Source organism: Suncus etruscus, chromosome 4 (genome assembly GCF_024139225.1).
Source record: "Suncus etruscus isolate mSunEtr1 chromosome 4, mSunEtr1.pri.cur, whole genome shotgun sequence".
NCBI lineage: Eukaryota > Metazoa > Chordata > Mammalia > Eulipotyphla > Soricidae > Suncus > Suncus etruscus.
Window position 1 is genome coordinate 148,590,457 of NC_064851.1, and position 22,258 is coordinate 148,612,714.

At 32.6% G+C, this 22,258-nt stretch overlaps 1 protein-coding gene across 1 annotated transcript in view; it reads left to right on the top strand.

Moving 5' to 3' along the window:
- LOC126007258 (A disintegrin and metallopeptidase domain 3-like) overlaps positions 1 to 22,258 on the top strand; it is an 82,385-nt gene that overhangs the window by 59,226 nt on the left and 901 nt on the right. The window contains exons 13-17 of the mRNA XM_049772715.1: positions 1,621 to 1,711; positions 1,950 to 2,130; positions 5,062 to 5,160; positions 16,183 to 16,297; positions 17,872 to 18,034. Of these exons, the coding sequence (XP_049628672.1) occupies positions 1,621 to 1,711; positions 1,950 to 2,130; positions 5,062 to 5,160; positions 16,183 to 16,297; positions 17,872 to 18,034 (649 nt within the window). The remainder of the gene's footprint in view (positions 1 to 1,620; positions 1,712 to 1,949; positions 2,131 to 5,061; positions 5,161 to 16,182; positions 16,298 to 17,871; positions 18,035 to 22,258) is intronic.

Here is a 22,258-nt window from a genome sequence, read left to right on the forward strand (position 1 = left end):
AAATTAAATAGAAAAGGACAGAATGAAGTATCTACATTTGTTCCTGCTCTTTCTTTCTCTTTACTTATTTTTCGATTTGGAATCAGCACATTAGTCAAGGCTTACTCCTGATTGTTCTCAAGGATGGCTCTTGATGGTTCTCAGGCAACCAAATACAATGCCAGGGATCAATGCAAGTTCCTTAGCCCCTAGTCTATCACTCTGGTTGGTGTTTGTTCCTGCTTTAAAAAAAAAGTTTACATTTTTTATTTATTGAATTTAATATCTGATGCGGTTTTTTATATGGTCTTTATTATGTTTTACTGTGTTCTTTTCTGTCTTATTTAAAACTTTTTCATAAATAAGAATTACATTTTACCAAATGTTTTATTTTTTAAAACTATCATATAAATGGCATGGTAATATGCCGTCTAGCATATTACATTAATTTATATGCACATATTAAACTATTATTCTCCTAATTTTTGGAATAGTCACAATATTTTGTGGTATACAGTACTGAATTAAATTTGTTCTTTTTATTAAAATATTTTGTAATGATATTTATTATATAACTTATTCTTTTTATTTATTTTTAATTTTTAAAATTTTTTTATTGAGACCAATGTGCATTACAAGTCTTTCAAAGTTATATTTACGGTACATAGTGACAGTGAAGTAGGGCCATTCCCACCACCATTGTTGTCCTCTGTCCGCCCCTGTTCTCAGCATGCATCACATATCTCCCCCTTTTGCCCCTGACCTGTTACTGTAACAGGATTCTTTTGTATATAACTTTTGTAGATTAAGTTTCTTAATTCTGTTGTCGTTGAATTTGGGTTTGGTATTTAGGTCTGATCATATATTATTTCCCCTCAATGTTCATCCGACTCTTTGCTCCTGGTACTACCACTTTTTCTTTTTTCCCTCAATTTATGAGGCAAAACAAGATGATTCAAGTTCTGTAGTTCTATTGGGAAAATAAATTACAGAAAAGAAAAAGAAAAGAAAAGAAAGCTGGGAGGAGTCCTTCTAGGAGATATCAATATCAATTTAAAAGAAGAAAGGGCTGGTGTGGCAAGGTTTTGTGTTTTTTGTTTGTTTGTTTGTTTGTTTTGCATAGGCACAGAAAATAAAGTGATAATGCATGGCACAATTTTACTAAGGTGCCATAGAGGCAGGCTGGAGGTGGGGGACAGAAGGGAAACTGAGGAAATTGGTGGCATGAAATGAAAACTGGTGGAGGGATGAGTTTTAAAAACATTTTATGTTTGAAATTCAACCATTAATAATTTTTAACTAGCTCATGATTTAATTAAAATTGTTTTGATAACTAATAACATGGGCCCGGAGAGATAGTACAGTGGCGTTTGCCTTGCAAGCAGCCGATCCAGCATCAAAGGTGGTTGGTTCGAATCCCGGTGTCCCATATGATCCCCCGTGCCTGCCAGGAGCTATTTCTGAGCAGACAGCCAGGAGTAACCCCTGAGCACCGCTGGGTGTGGCCCAAAAACCAAAAACCAAAAAAAAAAAAAAAAGAAAGAAAGAAAGAAAGAAAACTAATAACATAAAATGTTAATAAAATGTTATATAATGTTAATATAATTTTAAATAAGTAATTTAAACTATTTGTATTTTCAGTTGCTAAGGTCTCAACATATTTATGTTCACAAGAAGTGAATTCACAAAATGATAGATTTGGAAACTGTAAGGAAGGTCCATGTAATTTTGAGTGAGTATTGAGAAAAATGTACATTTTACGAATGCATGTATCTATTTGCATTTCAAAGAGATTTACTTAAAAGAATAAAGTATATTAATTTCCATATTGTATTTCTATAGATAATATACTATTGATGATTTTGTATTTTTAATCTAAGTCATATTTAAAAATTACTCATATCTTTAACTGTTAGTGCATAATTTGCCTTTCTAAATGACATAAGAGAACTCCCTTTTGCCTTTACCAGAAATCTACTTTGCGGAAAGTTAGTTTGTCATTGGACACATACACATATAGCAACAAGCAATACTCTTGATATTCAATATACTTTCCGTGGAGAACATGTATGTATGTCATCATCATTAAGAGATAGAACAAGTAAAGATATTACTGTTGTGGAAACTGGCACAATGTGTGGTGATGGAAAGGTAAATACATTTTACTTGATTTCTATATATGCTGTGTGTATGTATGCATGAGAACGAGGAAGTGATAGAGTTTAAAATTTGCATATTAGGGGGCTGAAGAGGTGGCGCAGCTGTAGGGCGTTTGTTTTGCCTTTCATGAAACTAACCTAGGACAGACTCTGGTTCCATCCCCCGGTATCCCATATGGTCCCCCTAGTCAGGAGTGATTTCTGAGCGCAGTGTGGCCCAACCCCCCAATTTACATATTAGTTTTCTATAAATTTCAGTGACCACCTTACAATCTTAAAAGTCAGAATCTGTTTTTCAATTTCATTGAGATGAGAGGTTAATAAAACTGTTTAATGATAGCTTTATGTGTATAATGATCCACCTCAATATCTTCTGCCTGAGTGTCGGCTTCCTTCCCCTGTTGTCTCAAGGACACTCCCATTACCCTGTACCCCCACTCAGGTAAATTTAAAGTACCACTCCTCAGTTTTGATGATTTTAGGCTATTTGTTGCTACGTTGCTATTTTTCTTTATATTCCACATATGAAACAAAGCATACATCTGTCTCTCTCCCTCTGACTTGTAACCTAATATCATCCATGTAGTTGCAAGTTGCATGAAATAATCTCTTATAGTGTATTCCATTTTGTACATATACCACGATTTCTGTATTCATTTGCTTTTTTTTGAACACTTTGTTTTCAGTTCTTGACTCTGGTGAATATTGTTGGAGTGAACACATGGACACCAATGTCTTTTTGGGGTACATGTCAAGAAGTGAAATCACTGGGTTATATGGAAGCTCAGTTTTCCATATTTTGACAACAGTCAAAAAATATTTTAAAACGATTGTTTTTTAAAGTGTTGAAGCAATCAACGTTCTCACCAAAAGTGAAGAATGTTCCTCAAAATCCCTGATAGTTTTTGTTCTTTTGAACAAAAGAGAGAACATGCTAGAGAGAAATGTAATTCTTACTAGTATAAGGTGATAATCAAATTTAATATTGATTTACATTTCTCTGGTGATAGTTATGGAAAGCATATGCAAAAGCTAGCCGGTTTTTATGTTCTGGAGTCCCACCCTGAAAATGGCCTCTGGGAGAGCGAGTTTTCTGGAGACTCTTTTCGCCCCACTCCCAAGAGTTTCACGCAAGAGGACAGTAGACAGACATACACAGGTAGCACTCACAGTTTTTCACAGTTGGGCCCCACTGGGCAGGCATAGTTTCGTGGATTTTCCAAGCCTGATGTCACAAACAGGGGACCCCTGTATGCTATATCCTAACATTGTGTAGTTATAATATATATGTAAATTTATAGTCATACATTTTAATTGTACACATAAAATACCCAATATATATAAGTACAAAGAGACCATGAAATTGAACATATGTGAAGAAGCATATAAAAATATAAGTGAATGCTGCACTTACTTTTGATACTGACAGTATTATCTGATGTAAAAATTATTATTACATATATTGTCACATAAGTTAGAAATAATTGTATATATTTGTATAAGGAGTCTAAAATAATTTCATTTTCTTTCTGACATTAAATTAATTTTAGATATAAATATATGTTGACATAGAGCTGTTATAATGTATTATAATAAAGAAAAATGAATGACAGCTATAGATTAGTCATACCTTTTAGTATGCTTATCTGACACAAGCTATTTTTTTCTTAAATACAATTTTAAGATTATTCAAAATGATATATAAATTTGCTTTCTAAGTCACGGTGAGAAATCAGTATAGAAATTTAAAAATACAAATTCTATTCGGTGACTGGAGAGATAACACAGTGTGTAAGTTGCTTGCTTTTCACATGCTCAGCTGGGTTTCAACTTTATATGGTTCCCTGTGCTGTGATAGAAATGATCCCTGAGCACAGAAGTAGGAATAAACCAGGACTTCTCTGGGTGTGGCCCTACAAATAAATCAACAAAAAATATGTTTGGATTGTGTGTGGAAATAATAGTGAATTGGAATGTCTACTGAAGCATCTATTATATTTTTGGAAATTGTGTCTTTTATGAGAATACAAGTTTTTTATAAAATGCATACATATAATACAATGGGGACATAAAAATGTTCATATCATCTTATAATTAGGTAAAATAATTAGAGAGCCCTTCATAACTCCGCATGACTATTATTCCAAATAATGAAACAAATGTTAAAGAGGACGTGAGAAGATAAGATATTAGTGAAATTAGTAAATTGACAAAGATATTATGAAAAGAAGAAATGAGATTCCTCAATTAAAAAATCACATTTCAGTGATTTTTAATAAAAGCTTCTAAAAGGCATGTTTATACCTCTATTTAGTATACTAATATATACAATTCATTTTCAGAGTATTGGACAAATAAGATATGACATATATACAGAATAGAATACTTAGTTTGGGGACATAAAAATAAAATATTTTATTTGAAACAACAGATTTACCTACAGAAACCTAGAGAGTTATTCTTGTAAAGTAATTAAATTAGAAAAGAAAATCTTTGTAGTTTACTAATATATCGATACAGTGAAACAAAACAAATGTTTGGAATTAAACTGTTCTTTAGACCAGCATTCCTTAATAGAGCAGTATGTCTGTAAGCCTGTATGGTCACAGAATAAAGATCCTGCAAATGGAATTCCAACCAATAGGACTGGGAAACAAAATAATACATGTTCAAAGGAGGACGCAGTTGGAACATATTTCATGTATACAATTTTTAATGATAAGATCTATTTGTGAGTACAAAAGGAAAATAGGTGGAAAGGTATGTAAATGTCATTAAAGGGACTCTATTATATAAGAATTTATGCATTTATTTAGACTTTTGCAGTGAACTTAATACAGTGTAGGCTATTGTACGTGGTTTAACATCTCTTTTTTCATGATGATTCTCCAAACTAAATTTTTGTTGTCCTTTTAACTTACAGTTTTGTAACAGAGGAGATTGCATTTCAGTCACAGAATATCGAAAAGGATTAAATATACTAGACAATTGTATCTCTAGTACACATTGCAGTGGGCATGGGGTATGTAATGATTACTTATTTTTAGATATGACTATGTTAAATAATGTCAATAATATTTATTGAATGGTTCAGCTTTTTGGTAAGTAAATTTTATTTTGAAAACAAATTACAGTATAAATGCCTTTACACTTACGTATGTAAATTTTGTAAGCAATTTGTCTTCAGGCTTTATAAGATAACTACTGAAATTTACTTGTCAATTTATACTGTTATGAATGTTTATTTGTTAATTAATACTGATAAAACACTTACAATGTTTGTACTGCAATGGGAAAGGCATTGTTTTATTGTCATTTAGATAGCATTAAATTTTACTTAACTATTTTTACAGAGAAAAATAGACATTATTGTATATATATTTTTTGTTTTATTTATCTGATATCTAAAATTGTGATCAATAAAAGTGGGTGAACTGATATATACACTACTTAAATTTTCTTAAATATACTTATTAGAGAAAATATAAATCATTTAATATACCTATAATGTAATATAAATTTATTTTTGTTCATATTATATTCAGACTACTTTCTCAACTGTTAAAATTCCTTTACATCATCTAACAACATCCTGAATTAGCATTTATTTATTTCTGTAGTCTGAATAAGTTATTGGCATTTGCTTTTAAATCCTCCATTCATTTGAAACTAGCATTTGGTTGTTCATAAATTTTGTAAACTGTTTATGGTTTGTAAGCATTTCTGTACCTTAAATATGTGACTAATATTTCCTGATATATTAAGGCTTTATCTGTTTTGTTAGTAATTAAGGAAGAGTAATACTTTTACCTGTCTCATTAATTTTTTCTTCAGAAGAACCTACATATTCCAGAATTTTAAGATTTTTTTTTTTATTTTCAACTAATTTTTAATCCATCTTTAAGTCTAATTCTAAACCCTTCTATTTGTGAATTAACTATTTTATTTCTGAAAATATTATCATATTCATTGGTTGTACCTAATTGTCATCTAATTGTTAAACAATATTTGACAAATCATATTTTTTGGTTTGGTGGGTGTAGTTTGGGTCTCCAAACTTCAATGTTGTTGACTATATGGTTTATATTATATTTGCCACAACTTTACACTACCCTTGTTCCTGAAGTCCTTACCCTTGCTCCTTCCCGTTACTTCCTGTTCACCTTTTCTTACTCCTCTCCCTCATTTTTCCTCTTTTTTGTCTTTCTCCTCTCTGTAACATAGAATCAATGATAACATAAGTATATCCCCTCTTTGATAACTTGAATTCTTTGTGCCATTATTCTGTATATCATAGATAAATTAGATCATGCAGTGTTCATTCTTTTCTTACTTAATTTCATTTAAGTAACTTGCTTTCATCCATGTTGCAACAGATTTTTTTAAGTTTATTTGATTTGTGCAGTTATCTCTGATGTGAGATATTTTACTAATCTTAATTTGGGTTTTCTTGATAATAAGTGATAACGAGACATTTTTTATCTGCTGTTCATCTTTGTGTCTCCCGATAAGTGTCTTATACATTTATACAATTATAACATACACTTATTTATTTGCACATTATTGCTAGGATTTTGTATATTAATCCTATATCTGATGTATTGTGTATGAATATTCTCTTCCATTCGGTTGAATGTTGTTTAGTTTTAGCCTGTGTTTCTTTTGCCCTGCAGAAGCTCTTTAGTTCTGTCTTTGATTACCATTTTGCCAATGAAATTACATCATTAAAAACACTTTCGAAGTCAAGTCTTGGAGCATTCTGTCTATATTTTACTCAGTATATTTTATAAGTTCTAGTCTGGTCTGAAGTCATTTGATTCATTTTGAGTTTATAGATAATAATCTCCAAACATATGTTTCTAGTTTTACCTAACACCATGGTTGAAGAGGCTATCTTGACCCCATTTCATATACTAAAGTACCATTGTTGAAAATTCTCTAACCATATATCTTGGTCTGTGGCTAATTTATTCAAATCCATTGGTTGAAGAGTAAGTCCTCACTCCAGACTCATATTTTATAATTACTGTAACATATAGGTTCAAGTTAGGTGGTAATATACTTCCCAATTTCTTATTTCTTAGTATGAATTTGATTATTAAGAGTTTTCTATAATTATATATAAACCTTTTTTTAAAAAAATTGGGCCAATTATTTCTGACTCTGCATTTAGGGATCACTCTCCTTGTTTAGGAGACCCTTTAAGTGTAGAGAATCAAATATAGGTCAACCATGTGTAAGGCCTGTGTACCTGCTGTACAAATGCTCTGTCCTCCTATACAAATTTTATGTCCTTGAATAATGCCATTGGAATTTAGGTTGTATATTATAATATACATGGGATTTATTTGGAAAACATGAAATGTTTTCCATTTCCAAAAGATCTTCCTTCTCATTTAGGAGACTCAAGTTTTCATGGTAATTGTTTTTTATGGTAAAAGTTTTTTCTTTATTAAGTTGATTCAGATGGACTTGGTATTTTTGGAAAATATTTTAAATAGAATGGACTTGCTGATATCTTTCACTCTATTCCATTATTTGCACATAAAATGATAACCAATTATTTTGGTTTAACTTTACATGTAGCAAAGTACTTAGCATGTACTTTTGCTGTGTTGTTTCTAGTTTTTTTTAACAGAATCATTAGTATTCTAAGTATATTATCATGTCAACTGAAAATAAGGGTAGCTTGAATTCTTTGCCAGCTAGACTCCCTTTTATTTGTTTTGCTTATTCTATTTTTAATTGCTAAACTTCTAGTCCAATAAAAACTTCTATATCCAATAAAAACAGAAGAAGTGCATGTCCTTGATTTGTGCTTGATCACAGAGAGAATGATTTTAATTTTATGCTATTGAGATGATTCTGGCTTAGGCTTCAGCATTGGTAGTTATTTTCTGGTGATAGTTCCTGCCATACAGAAAAAAACAAAAGTAAACAAGTTTGACATCACGATGTAAAGTTGCAAGTGAAAGAAACTCAGAATATAATGAAGACACTTCAGTGCATGGTAGAAAATATTTATATATAACATATTAAACAATTGATATCCAAGATATATAAAGTACAAAACAACAAAAATTAAATCACACTATTTCTAAATGGAGTGAGAAATGGTCATATTTATAAAGAAAAAGGCAGGTGATCAAAGTCAATTAAAAGTAATCAACATGATTTCTGATTAGTAAATAACAAATCAAAACAGCACTGAGATAGCACTTCAGGCTAGTGAGAATAACACATAGCAAGAAGTATACATAAAACTGGTACTGGCAGGTGTGTGACAAATAAGGACTACCCATACATTGCTGATTAGAATATCATGTTTCAACATATGTGGAAAACAATACTGATATTTCTCAATAATAGAAATGTAACCCCCACATGATCCAGCAATATAACTTAGCAACTATCCTCAAAATATAAAAATAACTGAAAAGATATAAATATGCATATGTTCATTGCTGCACTTAGTATAATACCCAAGAAATAAAAACATTCCAAATGAAAACATTCCAACTATAGATGAATGCATTGCGACCACCCAAACCTGCCCACAGGGACGGGGGTCACCAGTTATTTGTGGGTCACGAAGAGGACTTAACCTGTAAAAGAACTGGGGAGGGGAACTAACAGGACTCAAGACAAGAATCTGATCAAGAGTCGTTTATTGCAAAGTTCAAAGAGCTTATATATCAAGCCACATGGGCCTGCGGAAAGAAATGTGTAACATGAAGGCATTTACCATTAAAACATTTACAATTACCCAATGTTTTTACTAAACATAAAGTTAAACCTAGCTCTTAACTCATGCTTGAAAGGTCAGCAGGAACAAGGCTGGCAACATAGTTTAGCGAACCTCCTCAGGCATCCTGTTAGGTAGCACAATTTGTGCTAACTTTTTCTTGTTTTTTTACTCATTTCCTAAGCCCTCAGGGTGGGGGGCCTCCAGGGCAGCTATACCAGGAAGTTCTGCAAAGCAGCAGCAGAAGCAGACCAAGAGTGTGGGGCTGTCAGGTCCCTGACAATGCATCAAGAAGCTGTGCTATATATACACAGTGGAATACTATGCATCTCTAAAAATGAACATTAAAGCATCATGGAAATAAAAGGACAGATGGAACTAAGATAAAGAGTGAAGTAGCAGCAAAGAGTCAAAGACAGCAGAATGAGAAGTTAGTTGAATATTATTAAATATTTTCTCCACATCTAAATAAATGACCATATGATTTTAATATTTATATTATTTATTGTTATATACCCATTAATTGATTTTAGTGTGTTGAACTATTCTTGCATGCTTGGGGTAAATCCCACTTGACTGTGATGCAGGATTCATTTTATATATTGTCATATTTGATTAGGATTTTGCTGATGTCTATGTTCACATGGAATACTAATATTTTCTTAGAAATGTCTGTCTAAGACTTTGGTATCACGTTAATGTCTCAGAGAAGCTGATCATGAAAATTGCTATTCTAATTGTGAGAAAGTTTTTTTCTTGAGAAACATTCCATTTATAAGTAAAAATAATTGATGAACTACTTACAACAGAGACTTTAATTTTTATTTAGATTACTTATTACTACTTTGGTTTTTTTATTAGTAATAGTTTGATTAAAATTGTCTACTTCCTCTGGCTAAGTCATAGGAAATTATGTTACTCATTATATGAATCTATCTCCTGTAGATTCTTTTGATTATAAGATGGTAACTATTCATTTGTGTAACTGATGTGTCTGTCATGACATTTCAAGTCTTTCATTTGCTAACAAACGTTTCTGTTCAATTGTCTTTTCTTGTATGAAACTTTATTTGAACACTCTGACATAAAAAGTTGTTCCCATAGAGTTGATTCAGACATTCAGTGCCAGTCTCACTAGCTTTCTACCATTGTTCACAATTTCTTATACATCCTCCAAACTTGCTCTCTCAGCAGACACAAAATAATGTACATTATGTTGCTTCTTACAACATATCTATGACATTGATATTATTGAAGCAAGTATCCGAAGATTTGCCAGCTGTTAGGTGGTAGTTGAGTCCTCTGTGTTACTCATTTGAACTCAATGAATTTAGTGACTTCTGTACAATCATCCCATCTAAATTTTCCTGTGCTGCTACTGGGCTTTCAATTCTGGAAATGGAAACACTTCAGAAGCAATGGATATGGGAAAAATAGCTGCCTGCATCTCTGCTAAATCTTTCATGAAGCTGAACTTGGTGTGGGAGACAGATGTGGGCAGATGAAATACTGGGTTTTTGTCAGGGTGGAGACTTGATCTGCCCCCATCACACAAGGCTTTAGAGATCTGGGTCTGGCAGCAAACTAGCTTACCTAGAATTAATTAGCTGTCAGCATCTCTCTTAGATCAGTCATGAAGTTTTTTCCTATATTTAATTTTTTGATCTGATCATTGAAATAATCAGTGCCTTTTGTTCAGGACATTAACATTGAAAAAATTGTTGAAAACAAATTAATTCAGTTTTTGTTCAGTTTCTTTATGTTTATGTACTATTTGTTTCATTAAACTTTATTTGCATTTTGAATATGCTTATTTAGTGTTTTTTACATTGTTGGTTTATGTCCAGAAGCTTCTAGACAACAATTTTATAATTCTATTACCTCTGTTTTAGGAGAGTATTCCTAGAGATAATTTTCCACATTCTAGGTACTTCCAGGATTAGCACATTTTAATATATCTATAATAATACATTTTTTAAATTTTTTATTGAGACCATTGTAATTTATTTTTTTATATATATTTTATTTAAACATCTTGATTACATACATGATTGTGTTTGGGTTTCAGTCATATAAGGAACACCACCCATCACCAGTGCAACATTCCCATCACCAATGTCCTAAAATCCCTCCTCCCCACCCGACCCCCGCCTGTACTCTAGACAGGCTTTCCATTTCCCTCATACATTCTCATTATTAGGACAGTTCAAAATGTAGTTATTTCTCTAACTAAACTCATCACTCTTTGTGGTGAGCTTCCTGAGTTGAGCTGGAACTTCCAGCTCTTTTCTCTTTTGAATCTGAAAATTATTATTGCAAGAATGTCTTTCATTTTTCTTAAAACCCATAGATGAGTGAGACCATTCTATGTTTCTCTCTCTTTCTCTGACTCATTTCACTCAGCATAATAGATTCTGTGTACATTCATGTATAGGAAAATTTCATGACTTCATCTCTCCTGACAGCTGCATAATAGTCCATTGTGTATATGTACCACAGTTTCTTTAGCCATTCATCTGTTGAAGGGCATCTTGGTTGTTTCCAGAGTCTTGCTATGGTAAATAGTGCTGCAATGAATATAGGTGTTAGGAAGGAGTTTTTGTATTTTATTTTTATGTTCCTAGGGTATATTCCTAGGAGTGGTATAGCTGGATCGTATGGGAGCTCGATTTCCAGTTTTTGGAGGAATCTCCATATTGCTTTCCATAAAGGTTGAACTAGATGGCATTCCCACCAGCAGTAGATAAGAGTTCCTTTCTCTCCACATCCTCGCCAACACTGTTTATTCTCATTCTTTGTGATGTGTGCCATTCTCTGTGGTGTGAGGTGGTACCTCATAGTTGTTTAGGTTTGCATCTCCCTGATGATTAGTGATGTGGAGCATTTTTTCATGTGTCTTTTGGCCATTTGTATTTCTTCTTTGTCAAAGTGTCTGTTCATTTCTTCTCCCCATTTTTGGATGGGATTAGATGTTTTTTTCTTGTAAAGTTCTGTCAGTGCCTTTTATATTTTGGAGATTAGCCCCTTATCTAATGGGCATTGGGTGAATAGTTTCTCCCACTCAGTGGGTGGTTCTTGTATCCTGGGCACTATTTCCTTTGAGGTGCAGAAGCTTCTCAGCTTAATATATTCCCATCTGTTAATCTCTGCTTTCACTTGCTTGGAGAGTGCAGTTTCCTCCTTGAAGATGCCTGTAGCCTCAATGTCCTGGAGTGTTTTGCCTATGTGTTGTTCTATATATCTTATGGTTTTGGGTCTGATATCGAGGTCTTTAATCCATTTGGATTTAACCTTCGTACATGATGTTAGCTGGGGGTCTAAGTTAAATTTTTTGCAAGTGACTATCCAGTTGTGCCAGAACCACTTGTTGAAGAGGCTTTCCCTGCTCCATTTAGGATTTCCTGCTCCTTTATCAAAAATTAGGTGATTGTATGTCTGGGGAACATTTTCTGAGTATTCAAGCCTATTCCACTGATCTGAGGGCCTGTCCTTATTCCAATACCATGAGACCATTGTAATTTCAAGTCTTTCACAGTTGTATTTCAGGCACATAGTGACAGTGAATTAGAGCCATACTCACCACCAGTCTTGACCTCCCTCCACCAGAATAACAATATGCATCTCATACCTCCTCCCTTAGCCCTGTAGACACAGGACCAGTATAAAGGTCCAGTTTGTGTTTAGCTTATTATAGTTTGGGTCTTGGTTCTATTGTTGACTTTGGCTTGGATATCTATTTCTGATCATTTTTTCCCACTTGATGCACCTGAGAACACTTGACCACTAGGTCGTATCCACATTTCTTTTCTCAATTTGTAGGAAGACATAGAAATATGAGGTAAAACAAAATGATTCATGTTCTAAGGTTCTATGAAAAAGGTGGGGGCCCCTATCTAGAAAATATAAATTAAAAGGAGGCAAATGTGGCAAGGTTTTATTTTTTTGCATAGGCACAGTAAACATTCGGGAAATTAGAAGGAAAATTCCTTGGACTAAGAGATACAGGGTGTCTCTACCCATGAAGCATACTGTCAACTGACTACAGGCTCTGGGCTCATTTGTTGTCCAAACCCAAGTCTTTGTTCATGGTCCCAGGAAAAGTTCTACTCAGTTGCATTTGTCGTAGTCTTCTGTAGAGATCTTAGCAAATTATTTTTATGTGGGTTTAGATGTCTGTTAACTTGAGTATGTGTGTATGTGTGTGTTTGTGTGTCTATGTTAGGTCCTGGACTAAGATGTACACATGTTGTCCATTAAGAATTAACTCTGTTTCCCAGAATCTTCAGGATCTCCTGGTTAATTTTGAAGTTACAATGCTTTGAAGACTTTTCTCTTATAAAAAAGGGTTGGGCTATAGATATCAGTTCAGAAGAAGAAAGGAAAAATTAAAGAAAAGAAAAAAACAAATTCAAAAATAAATACAACAAAACAAAATAAAACGACAGGCAATGACCAAAAATACAGCAGCAGCAGCAGCAGCAGCAACAACAACAACAACAACAACAAATCATCCCCAAAACCACAACCACAGGAAAAAAGGGGAGGGGGAAAGAAAAAGAGAAAAATAAAAGATGTTCTGGTGTGACAAGGATTTATTTATTTATCTATTTATTTATTTATTTTGCATAGGCACAATAAGTATTGGGGATATTAGAGGGAATTCCCTTGGCCTATAGGAGGTACAGAGTTTCTTCATGTTTGACACAAAGTGTTACGGGAGCAATTACGGGCTCCATACTTGCTCATTCTCACAACCCCAAAGTCTTGACTTTTATGGTGCCAGGAAACTTTCTGCTCAGTTGTAGATGACAAACTGAGTCTTTTGTAGCTACAGATCTTGGTATTTCAAAGGATCATAGGACGACATTTAAGATAGAGTCTTTTGTTATGATTTGACAAGATCTGTTCTGTCTTCTGTAATTAGTAATCTTGGTTTTTACATAGATCCTAGGCTGAAGCCTAGAAAAGAGTCTTTCCTTATGGCACCAGAAGTTCTGCTCAATCACGGTTGTCAAAATCAGAATTCAGGATTAGAGATCTTGGTTTTTGTACAAATCCTAGGCCAAAGCATAGGCTAGTATCTTTCTTATTGGTCCCAGGAAAGCTTATTCCCAGTCGTGGTTGTCATAGTCCGTCTTTTGTAATTAGTGATCTTGGTTTAGCTCTAGCTTTCTTCCTTTTTCCCCTCTTCTTTCATTTTTTTTCCAACAGAACCACAGAACTTGAATAATTTTGTTTTTTCTCCTAACTTGAGGAGAAAAAAAAAGATAGTACTAGGAACTACCAGTTCTATGAACATTGAGTGGAAATAAAAAAATAATCAGACTTAAGCACCAAACCTAAAGTCAACAATACCAGAATTGATACCCAATCTACATCAAGCTATACACAAATGAAACCTCTCATACTAGCAGTCCATGGGGCAAAGGAGGGAAGTATGGGATGCATGCTGAGAACGGGTGGAGGGAAGACAACACTGGTGGTGGGAATGGCCCTAATTATTTGTCACTATGTACCTTAAATATTACTGTAAAAGACTTGTAATTTTTGGTCACAATGAAAATTATTTTTAAAAAGGTTGGGATGCTATATAAGCCTCATTGTATGATTACTTATGTTTTAAATTTTTTTTATTACTTTTGAATAACTCCTGATAGGTGAAGTTGCTTCAGAATTCAACATTTATAATTTTTTGTACACATTTTGGAAGTATTTTTGTTCTTTTTGGGGAGCTCATTCTTAGATGTTTCTCAGATTTATTCTCATAATTATTTTATACATAACTTTATATGTGTAAAGAAAATGTGAATAATTTTATGTTTCCATCCTTAACCTGAATCAATTATTTTATTTTTTAACAACTTATTTAAGCACTGTGGTTACATAAATGTTTGTAGGTAGGTGGGTTTCAGTCATTGTATTAAAGTAAGCTTCACCAATGTATCTTTTCCACCACCAATGTTCTCCATTTCCCTCCTCCCCACTCTCCACCTGTCTTCTGGATAGGTATTCTACTGCTCTCTCTCACTGTCATTATCATGGTAGTTCTCAGTGCAAATAGGCCTCCAATTGCATTCACTGCTCATTCTAGTAAGCTTCATATTATGGTCAGGTCCTTCTGGCCCTCATCTCTATTGTACTTGTGTAGTATTACCATAATATATTTTATTACCATAATGTATTTATTTTTATTACAAGTAATATTTATTACATTATTACATTAGTAAGACTATTCTGTGTATATATGTACACAGCATTTTAATTTTCATTTCCATCCATGTATAGGCAAATTTCATGGCTTCATTTTTCCTTAATGGCTGCATAGTATTCCATTGTGTAGATGTACCACAGCTTATTTAGTCACTCATCTTTTGCTGGGCATTGGGTTGTTTCCAGATTCTAGCTATTATAAATAGAGCTGCAAGAAACATGGGAGTTCAGAAGTAATTTTTGTATTGTATTACTGTGTTCCTAATGTACATACTAGGAGTGATATTGCTATATCATATGGGAGCTCAATTTCTAGTTTTTTGAGAAATATCCATATTGTTTCAGAAATGCTGAACTCAGGGTCATTCTCACTGGCAGTACATGAGAGTTTCTCTCCACATCCCCACCAACACCAATTGTTCTTGTTCTTTGTGATGTGTGCCAGTCTCTATGGCATGAAATGTTACCTCATTGTTGTTTTAATCTGTATCTCCTGATGATTAGTGATGGGGAGTATTTTTTCATTGTGCTTTTTTGGCCATGTGAACAGAAATATCTTTTAATTTCTTCTCATTTTTTGATGGGGTTAGATATTTTTTCATGTTAAGTTCTGTCAGTACCTTGTATATCTTGGATATTTGTGCCTAATCAGATGAGTTTTCGGTGAATAGTTTCTCCCATTCTGTGCGTGACCTGTTTCCTAGTCAATGTTTTCTTTGAAGTGTATAAACTTCTCAAGTGAGAAAATTTCTCCGTTACTGACTCAATTATTTTTAAAATCTAGAATGATTTACAAAATGTAAATTTTTATAGATGTGAGTTCTAGTATATTATGATTTCTACATCAAAAATAATTCAATTGTGTTTTAAATGTTTTCTCACAAAAGAAAAATGTTAAACACAAGGAATTATCCCTCAATAGTTGAAAATGTTTTATATGGGCATTTATTAAATTTCATGTTTATTTTCTCACATTAAGATACATTTATTATAACTTCTATTCATTATATAAATTAACATGATATGTAAGATACTTTATTTTAAAATTTCCATAAGATATTCTTAATTATTATTTTATTTTGGTTTTAGACTTGCAATGAACTCTTTCATTGTCAATGTGATGTTGGATATAGTCCTCCAAATTGTACACCATCACCATCATCACCAGGAGGAAGTCTTGATGATGGGAATTGGATTCATGCATGTTAGTACCTAGACCATGTTAACACCCTTGGAAAGATATACTTTGCCTATGAGTAAAATTACCTATGAAATATGATCATGATTATAATTTTAGCCTTGATCACTTCTAATAAATTATATAGTTGAACTTTGCTTTTCAAATGAATGACTAAAGTAAATTTTAATAGCAAGATCACTAAATTAATCTATATTTATATATTAATTCATAGGTTATAGTTTTTAGTAGAAAATACAATTGCTATATTTAGTGTTCAAATTTATTCTGTTCAATCATTGCCATCTATTTTACTATTCTAATTGTAATGTTTTTATAATATATGCAAGAATATCTGATTTTCTGATAATATAATTAAAATCAAAACAATATCATGTAATACAAATATTTGCCAATATAAACTTGCAATACAATTTTTTTAAATGTGAAATACAGAATAGAGAGTTGTTGATAGTTGTGTTTATTTCATTCAATCATACAGAGATCCTTTCACCAGTATTGAGCTCTATTGGCAAAACTATCTATATGCATGTATATATGTCTCATATATACATATATGCACATGTATGTATATATGTATGTATATATGTACATATACCTTATATTTGTATATATGTATATATACCTATAACGGTATATATACATAACTTCCTATAGATATATATGTATATATATTCTTTATCTCATTTTTTCCTTTTACCTTTTTAAGCAACATGACTTCATATATTGTTACTGAAAGGGTATCATGCATATCACTTTACTTAATTTTATTATCCAGTTCTTGTCCTGAGTAATCATTCCAAACTATTCCTAACTAACTGCACTCCTCCACTCATTTCTATTGTCTTTGATATTATTCTCATGCTATGTTTTTATTTCCTACATAATTTTCTATTTTAACTTGGTTTATGATTCTAACTTGTATGAGTGCAAGTGTATTATTGGTTAAGTGTTCTAAAACTTCAAAGAAACACAGTTTCCAAAGTACATACACAACCAATATATAATCTTTCCACAATTAATATATAAAACGCTTCTCAAAATAGCTCTTACCCTTGTTAACTCATTTTGTCATCAGAATTGAAAAGTTTGTTTTCATTGAATAATATCTAGTTTCTTGTTTTGTTCTTTATATATATACTACATTAAGTGATATTGTCTGACATGTCTTTCCTTCATATATTCAAAGTTATAAAATACACCATTTAGTCAGTCACACTCAAGTTATATAAAAAACATATATCATCTTTTTATTTTCACTAATATTTAAATTAAAAAAATTAAATCAAAATGTAATCTTAATAAGTATAAGTTGCAGTTAACTAGAATAGTATAATAGAATAACATATTTTAGAAAATATCACATAAGGAAGACTGCTATAATAGGTGAAAAATAAGTTTTGCTAAATACAATGAGTGTTAATTATACAATGTAAAATTGGATATTAATATAGATTATTATATAGCAGTTTTTAGTTAATTTACCTGTGATTGTTTTAATCACAGTTTATTAAGAAAATTTCTAGAATGCTTTGAATATGAATTTTTTAAAAAAATCAAACACATGCTTATGTTTTTAGCAAGTAGAGAATATCTTGTAATTCGACCTGTTACTCGTCAAGGAAATAAACTTTTGACCAGTATCTACATTTTTCTACCTTTACTCATTTTAACTACTATCATTGCTTTCAAATGGAACAAAATAAAAAGATTTTGGAATAGAGAAGAAACATATACTGAAAGGTAAGTAAATATTAAATAATAGAACTAGTAATGAGCTTTCATCTGATCCAGCAATTCTATTTCTTGGCAATTATCTTAAGAACTCAAAAATTCTTGTTTTTACAAGACATTTTTAATATGATTTTTATTTTGATCGTAGTGGCTTACATATTGTTTACAATAATATTTTAGGTACATGTTAACTTAATGTCAGGGGGATTCCCATCACCAAATTGTTCTCCCTACACCTCCGTTCCCATCCTACCTCCCATATCTTCCTCCCTCACTCCCGGGATTGAGAGAATACGTGGTCTCCTCTGTGCCTAACTTGCTACTTAGTGGTCTTACACCTGTTTGGTCTTGGTAGCTCCCTTATTTCCTCCTGTAATTGGGAGGCGGGACTAGATAGATCAAGTTACATAGTTTTGTTTGAAGAAGAGAAAAGTAATAAACTGGGGTAAAAATCAAATACGCCAAAAATGGGCGGAGTCCTTCTAGAAGCTCTCATCATAGGTTTGAGAGATGAAGGGGAAAAAGGTGAATCACCCCAACAGTACAAAAAGAAGTGTCAAATAAAATATCCAGTGAGCACTCCGACAATAAAGGTAAGCACCACATAAAAGCCATGATCTTGAAATAAAAACATGAAAGAGCACATAAAGAAAGAAAAGAAAGGAAGAAAATAAATATATAAATATAAATGGAGATAACAACTTCAATAACCACATCAAAACAATGGAAACGACAAAAACTAGATAGATAAATAAAAAAAGGAGAAAAATTGTTTTGTGCTTTTTTTTCCCCCTCCTGCACAGGCACAGTAAATATTGGGGTCATTTGAAAAGGAATCCCCTTGGCCTAAGAGTTACAGGGTTTCTCCACCCTTGGAGTATATTGTCATGGGATTAACTATAGACTCCGTACAGGTTCATTTACTCTCCCCTTGGTGCTTTCATGCTGTTTAAAAGACCTCTGCTTCGTCCTGGGTGATAAAGTCAGACCTCTGTATCTAAAGGTCTTGGTTTCTACACAAGTCAAGGGGTGGAGCTTATAATGAAGTCTTTCTTTGTGGTTCTAGAAGTTCTGCTCCCTCAGTATTGATAAGACATTTTTACTTCTATATTGATTTCACCACTTTCTCTGTAGTTAAAATCTGGAAAACATCCAAGTGACTGGATTAAAAAAACTTATATATATATATATATATATATATATATATATATATATATATATATATATATATATATGCACATACAATGAAATATATATACACAAAGAAATACTACTTGGATTTAGGGGAAAAATAAAATCAAGTAATTTGCTGCAGTTCGGATAGATTTGGAGAAGAGCATACTGAGTCAAGTTAGCCAGAGAAAGAGGGACAGTCACAAAATGATCTTTCTCATATGCAGAATATGAAGAAACATGGTGGCACAATAATCAATACTCAATAGCAGCAAAAACTAAAAAGTAGTTTTTAGTGTAAACTTAACACAAAAGGGGAAGAGAATGAGACACCAGATAAGTATGCAAAGAAGGAAACACTCTGGTATTTGCATGCTATTAAAATATTTTATGCATAAAAATCCTACATTAATAAGTTTGTAAACCATGATGCCTAAAGGAATTTATTAAGTAAAATACATGAAAGCAAAAATGCAAAAAATATTAAAACATTACATGTAATTTATTTATACTTTTTTATTTTATTTTATTTTATTGGTTTTCGGGTCATATCCAGCAGCACTCAGGGGTTATTCCTGGCTCTATTCTCAGAAATCGCTCCTGGCAGGCTTTGGGGACCATATAGGATGCCGAGATTTGAACCACTGTCCTTCTGCATGCAAGGCAAACGCCCTACTTCCTTGATATCTCTCTGGCCCCATTACATGTAATTTTAAAATAGCCTTCAGCCTACTAAACATAGGATATTTGTAAAGGATTATACTTATGTTTCGAATTTTAGACAATATTTTTATAAGCCCAGAAACACTTCAAATTACTCAAAAAATCTTCAGTGGCTTTCCAGATACTAGGCTACCTTGGTTATAGTTGCTTTAGGAATTTCTGCCTACTTTCCAAGCATCTTCCCATTTCATTAACATCAACTTGTTCCAAATTGATTGATAGAGATAAAGAAACAAGTTTTGTGAGGAGAACAAATAGCTGGTAAGAGCAATGTAAGATGGCTTTGAGTGAGGAAAGCAACAAAGTGTTCATTAGTCTTATAAATAATTAATATTGTTCACATGTTTTTAAAGTTATAATGAAAGAATATGCATAGTTTCTTTTTATTATAATTAGTGGAGGGAATGTTGTACTGATGAAGGGGGAGTGTTCCATTGTATAACTAAAATCCAATGATACATGTGTTTATAATCAAGATGCTTAAATGAAGATAAATGTAAAACATTAAAAATAAAACTAGAAAAAATGAAAAAAGTGCTATAATAAAATAAAAAAAATTGTACCATACAAATCTCAGTTTTGTTCAGGGATATTTAGGAAAATTAAATGCACAAAGAACAATGACAAGTCTCATTTTTTCACAATAAAATTAGATTTTCTGTTTTCTTTTTATGTAAAAGAAAACAATAAAATGTTATAAAAGTACACCAATAGTACTATTTACCAAGTTAATTAATTTTACTAATGATACTAATGTTAGTAGAAATTGGCTAAATTATGGGGCTGAGCAACAGCACAGTGTGTAGGCAATTGCCTTGCATGCCACCAGTCCAGGTATGATCTCTGGCATCCCTATGGTCTTCGAAGCATGCCAGAGATCATTTCTAAACAGAGTTAGGAGTAACCCTTGAGGACTGCGGAGTGTGGCCCAACAACAACAACAACAACAACAAATAACAAAAAGAAAAGGAACACAAATTAACTAAGTTCAGTATATTTGTCAAAAATAGAAACGTATTGGGGCCGGAGCAACAGAACAGCAGTAAGGCGTGACCCAGGATGGACCTGGGCTCGATCCCTGGCGTCCCGTATGTTCCCCTAAGCCAGGAGTGATTTCTGAGCGTAAAACCAGGAGTAACCCCTGAACGTCACCGGGTGTGGCACAAATATGAAAACAAAAAAAAAAAAAACAAATAAAAGTTAGAAATGTGTTAATTTATATAGTCACATGATAAAGTGTTATAAATTGAGTGAAGTTAATGGTCTCTGGCTTCCTATTTTCTTATTGAAGATATCTTCAAAAAGTTACAACACTTGATAGAAATTATCCTAACTTGTGAAAGAAAAAAATTATACTAGAGGTATTATTGATTACAAACAACAAAAATCAGTCACAAGTTGTGGAGTAACTATGTTTTTAGAATTCTGAAGGTAAAAATATTGTAGAACCAAAAAATTGAGTGGTGGAGAAAAAACAAAAATATGACAGAATTGGAACCAGGATCCAAGTCATCTCAGGTGCATTGGTGGTGTTAAAAAAGGACCAAAATAAATATCCAAGCCAAACTCAACAGCAATTAAATCACAAGATCCAAATGTTAACTATCAAAACTTAAAATGGGCCTTTATGTTGGCAGTCTGGGGGACTGGGGTGGTGGCATGGGATGTACTCTGGGAACATTGGTGGAGGGAGGTCAACATTGGTGGTGAGATCATATGTTTGAAACCCAACTTTGAAGAACTTTGTAAATCACAATGTTTTCAATAAGATATATTTTAAAAAATGCTGTATAATCAAAGGAAAAAATGGCAACAATCAATTAGATGCTCAGAATTAAGTTATTCTGGGGCTGAATCAATAGTACAGAAGGTAAGGCATTTATTTGCATTGCATGCAGACTTTCGGGGTTCTATCACAGACCTCATAAAATTCCAACAAATTATTTCTGAACCCAGATCCAGGATTAAATCTTAAAAGCAGCCACCTTTGGACTCCAAAGCAAAAGCAAAGCAACATAATTAGGTTTCTCTATACTAAGTATACATAATTTGTAACACCTCTTCTTATATCTTTACATTGTCTATAAAATTGTTACTCTGTATACATATGTCTTGGCCATAATGTCACTCTACACAAAAATATTAAAATTCAATATGCTCTGTGTGGATTTATACATACTGAGTTAGCCATTTAAAATCTACTTTATGTTTGGCTTAGGATACTGGGGTTACACCATTGCTCTTTAAGGGCCACTACTTGTTCTGTGCTCTGGGATCATTTCTGGATATACTTGGGAGGTTTATGTCCAGTGCTGGGAATTGAACAGGGACAAGCTA